General features: G+C 27.5%; 1 protein-coding gene across 1 annotated transcript in view; it reads right to left on the reverse strand.

Moving 5' to 3' along the window:
- Positions 1-8,376: 8,376 nt before the first annotated feature.
- Positions 8,377-9,590, reverse strand: part of LOC107024542 — a 4,146-nt gene continuing 2,932 nt past the window's right edge. The window contains exons 7-8 of the mRNA XM_015225533.2: positions 9,011-9,148; positions 8,377-8,870 (exon numbers count right to left, since the gene is read on the reverse strand). Of these exons, the coding sequence (XP_015081019.1) occupies positions 8,502-8,870; positions 9,011-9,148 (507 nt within the window). The 3' untranslated portion in view covers positions 8,377-8,501. The remainder of the gene's footprint in view (positions 8,871-9,010; positions 9,149-9,590) is intronic.

Consider the following 9,590-nt stretch of genomic DNA (forward strand, 5'->3'; position numbering starts at 1 on the left):
TGCATAATTATAAGTGTACAGCAAGAAGATATATGTTTTTCTCTTGCTTTATACAAAAACATAAACACAATATATACACTTCTGTTGTATAAAGCTAGAGAAAATTGTATTTCACTGCAATTGTATAATGCACAATTGTATAATTCGTTGGCCTTTTTCTCTGCAATATTTGTATAAAATTTGCATTTGTCTACAATTGAATTGAAGTAAAATGTTTGTAAATTGTATAATTAAGTGTATAACACGAAGATATTTGTTTTTGCATGTGTATATACAATTTTCTCTCGCTTTATACAAAACAGAAACAGAATTTATACATTTCTGTGTATAAAGCGAGAGAGGTGAGCAGAGGGAGAGTGGCGAGCGAGATTTTTGGGAGAGAGGCGTCTGGCATACTTTGGCTAACGTTTGCTATGGAGCACAATTAAATCAAACCCTAGCTACTCCATTTATTTTAGGTTATTAGTTTGCTATTATATATAATTTTTCCATAATAATATGGCCCAATAAAATAGTGACACATCTTAAAAAGCCTTTAAATAATCCAGAATTGTTTGTTTATGGGGCCATAAAATTGTTGCTCTTGGGGGTCAACATTTTGTAGTATTATTATGAAATAGGACCACACTATTATATACTATTAAGAACACAAATTGGTTGACCAAGAATCTTGAATTTGTGATTTATATTAGCTAGGGATTTGATTTTCCTAATTATATCTTCTTGTTTTTGCCTATTCTGCATTAATTTTAAAAAATCTCAAAATAATTTATTTCTTCATTATTGTACAGGAGTCGATAGCCAAAGGTTCACTAAATCCGTCTTGTTTGTACTATATTTATATAAAAATATTGATTCTATTTTATTTAGTCATAACAGCTATACCATATAGACTGTTGTTGTATATACTACAAATTATGAATCTATATAGAATGACAAATTAGACATTCATGTGGTATTTTAATACACACATGAATGCCACATACTCTCCCGTTAAACAGAAAGGTAACTATGATTCAATATTTAGATGAGAAGAGCATTTTTTTAACCAAAAGATAGTTTAAGAATATACTTAATCTATTTCAAATAGTTTAAGAGTAGTTTTGGTCTTGATTATATAAATTAAAAAAGTTACTTTATTTTTTATTTGTTAAAATCAAAATCACACCCTACCACATAAAAGTGTCATGTCAACACTTTTATATAATTTCGGGGAGAGACCAATAAGTTTTATCAAGAACAATATCGTTGGCTTTTTATTATTCGTCGGTTACATTCATAGTATACTGTATAAAATTGTTGTTTCCATTTTTTTCTACACATCAAAATTAATTGATCTTGATAAGATTTTAACATTTTTTTTTAATGTGTATATATATTTATTTCGATCAGAAGATGTATATATTGTAGTAAATTAAGTGGAGGATATTATGTTGACGATAGAGGCATTTTTGTGCCAAAATGCAAACAAGGGGGTGTATATTCTACTTCAATAGTGTAGGGGCATTTGACCCTTTTTTTTTTTTTGAAATTTTATCATTATTCTTTGAATGAACACTAGATAATAAACTCATTTTTTGTGCATGTATAAGTCATAAGTTAAATCATACACGAGACATGTTTAGTGCGATTGACTCCATAAGCGTTGACAGAGAGACTCGATCACTGGCCTCCTTTATAAATACCATTTATCGTACCAATTCAGCCACCAGTAGATCTTCATTCTTCTCTTTTTTTTCTCATTATGGTAGAACAGAAATTGGTCACATTTGGGACTCATAATTTTGGTTTGGCTTAGGTGCCTTTCATTGTTCCCTTATTTGGTGGATGTATGCTCCATTTTTAGGTCTTCTTAGTGTCAAATGACATCAAGAAGTGACAATTAATACTTTCTCAATCCTAATAAAATATAAACATTTAAGTGTAAAAATATTCAAAATAACGATGTATCAACATAATTATGATTTAGATATATGTTATGATAATGTGCTATAAGTATATACTTTTAGCCAATTATCAAATATATGTCACGACTAATCTTGCATACACGTAACTTCTTTTTTTTTTTGGAGGGCTTTTAATATGAAAAGTTTATTCACACACCTATGACAATCATCTATAACAATATTCTGTATTGAGTCCAAGGCAAGTTATAAGAATTAATGACTTGTAAAACTCTTGTTACATGTGAGAAATCAAGATTGTTAACAAATGTGAAACCAGGAATAATTCTTAGTTAATTAAAAGAGATGCTTTGTTAGTTCAAGTGTTGTTATATAAAGATTCGATGTGATAAAATAATATGTTGAAAACGACGCGTAACTTCCAAATGCGTCCATGTTGAATTATATTAGGATTATTTGATACTAATTGCCAATATTAGGAAAGGTCCCTTAAATAAGAGAGATTTATTATTCATAAAAAAAAAATAGATATCAAGGAAATGACGTGACAAAGTTTTTACAAAAATTAAAATTAATTTCAATAAAATGTTCAAAAATATATAAAAAGAAGATATTAAAGACAAAACATAGTATAGTTGGTTGTCTCGACATTTTGGTCAAGCCTGCGTGTATAAATAATAATTCTTTGAGTAGTTTAATTAATATAACAAAAAATATTTCTTCTTTGATTATAATAAAGAGATTCTCCCTTTTGAGTGTATGCATCTTTATCTATATTCTTCTTTTTAGTGTCATTTGCTTTTATGTTTTTTCATTTAACATTGCTATGTATATATTGTATTGTCTCAATGTTAACTCAGGTTTTGTGCAACAAGATGAAATATTTCCCTCCTTTAATCTACTTCTCTTGCTTTTATTTCAATGAAGTAGCAGTTTCTTGATTCGAATTAGAGTTGTTAGATTCCGGCATTCGTCTAATTTTGGGATTTTGATGATTATTCACTTCTTCGATGTTATTGCTTGACAATAGAAATTGGGCTAATTTTCTGTAACTTTATTAATTAGAATCAGATGTATTTTTTTTCTTTCAAGTTTCTATTGTGACTGACACCTGAGTTAAAAAAAAAAAGTTAGTAAGTACATTGCTTCAACTTGATATACTAGCACATACTTAATGGTTATGTTATTATGTATTAGTATCTGATTATCTGATGGAGTCGCTACATTAATATTTCACCTAAATTCAAACTTTTACCCTTTCTTCACATTTGACTGCAGATAAGTATGTCTTTGGAAGAACAATACGACTCGGGGTACAACATTAGACCCATTGCGCAAGTTTTTATTGCGGTCGGTGTTATGATCTTCGTTTTAATTTTGATGTTTATATTAGTCAAAATTTGGAGAAACGTCGCAGTTAAAAAGCCCCATGCTGATGAGATTGAAATGGGGAATCCTTAAAATTATTTTATGAAAAATGCTGTAATTGGGAAAGATATAAATTTGATATAGTATTAAAAATGTTGTAATGGAATGAAATGAATTTGATAAAGTACTACTTCATTATGAAAAATATTGTAATGGGAATAAAATGAATTTGATATAGTACTATGGTCTTTGATTGTTTATTTTTATTATTTTATTTGGCTGCTTCAAGTATGTTATAAGATCATATCTTTGGTAAAATTTGTTGTTTGTTATTACAACTGTATGAACTTAGCTGTGTAGTAATGAAAAATTCTGTAAGCAACGGTCTGCGTTATATATAGGGAAAACATAGTATCCACACAGATAGTAACAAAAAGTATATTGGCCTAATATTTCTCGTCACTCTAATTAGACTTGGTGCTCAAAGTATTGATAAATCCACAATTGCTAATTTTCAGGTGCAAGTGACATGTAAATGGCACTAATATATTTGGTATGATAATTTCGACTGAAAAATTCGTATTCAATAATGCGAAGTATAGATTATTTCGATCATAACATTTGATGGTTATTGCCTTTTGGAATTTGTATTTATCCTAAGTACTTCAAGGCATTACTCTATTTTATGTGCTTATCAGGGAGGAAAACATTTTTTTATGTGTGAACAAACTTTTGGCCAGAGTGACGTGGCTCCTTATTATACGTACATTTTCTCTTTTTTTTTTTCTTTCATTTTCACGTTGAAAATAAACAACTTCATTCGTAGCACCGCGCCATATACTTTGATAGTGACTTTCTCCTATTAAAAGTATTCCTCTTTATTTATTGTGTGAAGTAGTTAAAATGCTCGCATTTTAAACCTAAATACTTAAAGATTCTAATTTTAAATTCGTTTTAGTGACTCGAAGAAATTGATGAAAAGAAAGTAGAGAAAATTCCGTTGAAGTGGAGTTGTCTATGTTAACGGGAGTTAAAGTGGACCTTATGGAAATGAAATATAATAATTGTGACAATGATAGAACAGAATTTTATTTAAAAAAAAAAAAAATTGGTCCCCTTATAATTCGAAAATATTGGGACTTAGATCATATAACTCATTGAGTTTGGTGTTGGTGCATTTCATATTTCCAATAAATTAGGATACGTAAATTCTATTATTAATTTACTTTCCGACTCAAAATTGTACCTATAATTCATTATATTATTAATTTACTTTTTAACTGAAATTGTACCTATAATTCTCCACTGTCCTATTACTAATAGCAACAATTACTCATATTTATCATACTACACAGATAGTTCTTATCCATATTAAGAAACAAATCTTCATTAATAAGTTTAGTAATTACATTGTGTTTATTGTAACAAACTTTAAAATCACTATTTGATGATCAGTGAAATAATCATCACTACTAAAAGATCAATTATTTTCCACTGAAAATGTTAGTGGTGCTGGTGAAGTATGATCTAGTGGTCAATAAAATGATTGAGAATCATAAGATTTAGTTTTAAAATTCAGCGGAAAAAAAAACACTAGACGATTCTTCTTATTTGCCCTAACTTTTATAGACATAATTACTCGATACTTGTTATTGATAGAATATACCATATATCTCGTGTAATTATTCGATACTTGTTATTGATAAAAAAAATTGAAAATTCTTAAAACAAAACTTCCTTCTGATTTTTTATAGAAAGATGAAGACGACAATTGAGAAGAAGGACTACATGAAAACTTAAAAAAAGAAAGAGTGCATTTTCTTCTCTTTTTTTTTTCACAAAGAAAAACTATATACTTATTAGTACGAAATGATAGTTATAATTACGTTATAAAAACAAGTGGCAAAACAATAAAAAGTCATTTAGGGGTGAAGTGATAATAATATGAATTTTATTGGTTTTAAATTATAAAATAGCAACATTAAGTGATAATATTTTGTTTTGAATCTATTATGTGTATATTCATGAAATTAATTAAGACAAATATTAAAATTGCTCTATAATCTCAGTAATAAATATCATTATTATTATTATGAATAAAATAAGACTATAGAAAAGTAAATATAACATGAAATTAGATTTTGAAGGAAATTAGGTCATTATACTCGTGAAATGTTATTATAATGAATCTTTGTTATAACGAATTTGATTGTGTATCATATGTATTAGTAAAGCCTCTTAATTTGGAGGTCATGAAATTTGGAATTATTAACAAATCTTGTTGTATTAGCTGGAAAAAAAATATGGCCCAATAACACAGTGACACGTCTTAAAAAAAACCTTTGAAAAATCCATAATTGTTGTGTTTATGGGGGCCATAAAGTTGTTGCTTTTGGGGTCAACATTTTGCTCAAAAAAATGACAGAAATTCCACCTTTAAGTTTTCTTATTACTATTATTTTCTGCTACTTTTATAAATTTCCAAAATATCTTATTTTTGCGCATAAGATTAATGTATCTCACGCATCAGATTAATGTATCTCACACATCAAATTAGTGTATCATGTATAAAATGCAATGTATCTTACTTAACAATATATGTATCTCACGCATTAAATTAATGTATCTCACCATCAGATAAATGTATCATGTATAAAATGTAATGTATCTTACTTAACGATAAATGTATCTCGCGCATCAGATTAATGTATCGGCGCTTATAGTATTGTATTAGTTTGAATGATTTCTGTAATTGTAAACTTATAAGGGACAAATAATAATTTTACCTTAAAAGTATGTGATTTTTATCCTTTGCCCATTATGTATTGATAAAGCCCCTTAATTTGGAGGTCAGAAAAAATTGGAATTATCAACAAATCTTGTCGTATTAGCTGGAAAAATAATATGACCCAATAAAACAATTACACGTCTCAAAAAACCTTAAAAATCCATATTTGTTGTGTTTATGGGAGCCATAAAACTGTTGCTTTTGGGAGTCAACATTTTGTAGTATTATTATGAAATTGGACCACACTATTATACTATTAAAAACAAAAATTGGTTGACCAAGAATCTCGATTTGTGATTTATATTATACTAGACGCATGTGTCGTGTTAGTACGATTTCAATATCTGTTATTTTTTTATTTTATTTTATGTGACACATATAAATATTTAAAAGTCAATTAAATTTTAATATGATTTTTAAATACTCTAAATTAATTATTGTAATTTATTGTATTGTTATGTAATTTTAAAATAATATATGTTACTTTCTTTGTCCCAATATATGTGACACAAATAGACTTTCAAGAGTAAATATGTTGTTAATGTAAAACCACACATGTTGGTTGCCTCATGTGTGGTTAAGATGAAATAACTAAAATATGAATAAGAATTATATTTACGTAATACGAAATGTCAAAAGACTCAAATCAATAAAGAAACTGAAATTAATTAAAGACCTCTACTAATTAAAACATAAAATTTCAAGCTGAAAATCTCGTAAATCAATTAGTAGATGTAAAGGTCTTTAATCAAAATTATCACTGCCTCCGTGCACTATTAACTGTCATACTTTCCATTTTTAAAGTCAAATTATAAAAAAATTGACAAACATTTTACAATATATTTTTTCATCATATTGATATACAAAAAATTGTAATGTATAATACTTTTAGTATAGTTTATTAATATCTAAATTTTTTATTTAAAATATCGAATAAATGTAATTTAAATTAAATTTGTAAACTAGTCAAATAGACTTTTGAAAAATGTAACATGACAAATAAAAATGAAGGACAAGAGTACAATTGCTTTACGGGATAAAAGAAGAAGCTAAAATTAAAACAGAAATAAAAAATAATGTTGGCAAAGTTTGAACGCTAGACCTTGGGGTTGATATGTCATACCTAAACCAGTAGGTCAAACAACATATCACCTAAATAAACACACAGCTGAAGAAAACATGTTGATCTCTTACATATAATTAGTAGAAGTAGATAACATAGTTAACATGTTGTGAAGCATCAATTTTTATTTTGTTTGACTTTTTTTTCTTTTTTTCTAATTTAAGCGTAAAATAATAATTTTTCATCTCATTTTATGTGACCCTTTATTAGATTACCACAATTTTACAAAATCAGTGCTACTTTTCTATGTTAAAAGTACTACTAGTGAATTAATTCACACTTCGCCTCATTACAAAAATCTTATTGAATTTTGTTAGTATTCCCTTAATCCTCGAATGTCAAGATTATTGAAACTTTTTTTAGTCTTGAATTTCTTAACACATTATTTCTTAAGCTTTAAGCTATACATTATTTGTATTGATGCATAATATTATGCTTTAATATCTCCTCTTTTAATAACAATTAAAAAAGCTATGCTATTATGTTATTTATTTTCTTTTTAATTTTAGAAATTTTAATCATCTATAAATACTTGACTTATATATAATAATAATCTATATAAATTACCTTATATTATATAAATATTTTTAAAAATAAAAAGAAAATAAAAATAAACAAATTCAAAGGGATTAACGTGACACCAACGGGATTTGTTATACAGTTAGGATAAAATTCAATTATTTAATGATATTTTATCTCTGTGTTACAACTAAACGTATATGATTAAATTAGTGCAGCAAAAAAATTTTAAGGTGAAAAAGTATGTGGACTTATTTAATCATGTAGTTAGTTAGTAAATTATTTAATTGTTTGTTTTCTTAGTGAGTAAATTATTGTGTTTATATGAAAAAAAATGCCTAAAAATGAGAAAGACAAACAGAAATTTTAGAAGAAAAACAGGTCGCACAATAAGTAAAATATATAGCAAATTTAGAAGAGAAAAGATGAGGAGGAGAAATGGATGAAATTTTTTGTAAAGAGGTGAAAAATAGAGAGATGTATTTGGGGATTTAATTTGGCAAATATTTATTTGGTTAGTTGGCTACGTTTGAATTTTTTTTAAATCCAGTAATTTTATTAGAATTAATTTTTTTTTGGTTGATTTGAAAATTTTCATCCAATTTAGGGATACGAGTGACAAGTTTACAGTCAACAATGGTAATGACAAGATCAACAATAAAAATTGAGAGGTATTTTGCACCATTTTCCTTTGCATTTATTTGGAAGATAATATAACATTCAAATTAAAGGTGTATATAGAACAAATTGGAACAATTTTCTTCAACTTCTTTCATGATTTGGAAGATTTTCTTTCCTATTAAACATGTGTACTTTCACCTGGTCCCCCATAAAGAACAAAATACTTGTCTTTTGCACCATGTGAAAGTTCTTTAAATTCAACCTTGTATGGATAATCGGTATGTGTGATTGTTGAATCTACTTCAATTGTTTTTCCTTTCTCGTTTACAATTGTAACATCAGCACAATAAGCATCATATAAAGTGTTTTCAATAGGAAATTGGCTTGAGCCCATCGGAGGTTCTGGTACACCTGGTGGACTATATACAACTCCTCCCCAATCAACATTCGTAGCAAAGCTTTTCAAGTCAGTGAAGAGACTTTGTGGCCAGAAACCTACTCGCGTAAAGTTTGGTGTCATTAAAAGCCACCAATTTCCTGATAAGTCCTTTTTTCAAAAATAAAATAAAATAATATTAATAAGTTATCATAATAATATTTATGTTATCTCTTAACTATAGTTCCTATATCTTGTATAAAATATTCAAAGACTCGAAATAAAAAAAATAAAGACAATATAAAATGTACCCGATCAATGTGTACTGTTATACCCCACTGTTCTCCTCCACGTTGTGAAATATTCATGAATGGAGTATCAAGAGGTATGTCATGGTTTACTTGTACAAAGCCGGGACATAATGTATTGAAACAATGAATTTTACCAGCCTACAAAAATAGATATATCTCATGCATGCTTAAAAATAAAGGTAGATAGTTAAACTAAAAGTGTGTTTTCTATGAAGGAAAATGTGTTTCTTGAATAATGTTTTCCTACATAATGTTTTCTTGAAAAGAATAAGTGGATTTCTAAGTTATTTTCTCATGTTGGTTGGTGAGTAGAATTCTTTTTTAATGTTTGGTTGGTAAATGAAACACATTTTTCAGAAAATATCTTTAATTTTTTGCTTGAGATAGAGAATACTCTTTAGTAAAAAAAAGTTCTTGAAAATCAACCCGAATAATCGATCTAGGACCCGAACCTCACACCAAAACTAGGACAAAATCTCGACGATCGCTCAAAAATCCGACCTTAAGATCTGACTCGTGTCTTGAACCATAAATATTTTTCAAAAAACAATTTTCTAAAATAAGGGGGCGGATTGGGAGG

The sequence above is a fragment of the Solanum pennellii genome, chromosome 7, assembly GCF_001406875.1.
Source record: "Solanum pennellii chromosome 7, SPENNV200".
NCBI classification, from domain to species: Eukaryota; Viridiplantae; Streptophyta; class Magnoliopsida; order Solanales; family Solanaceae; genus Solanum; species Solanum pennellii.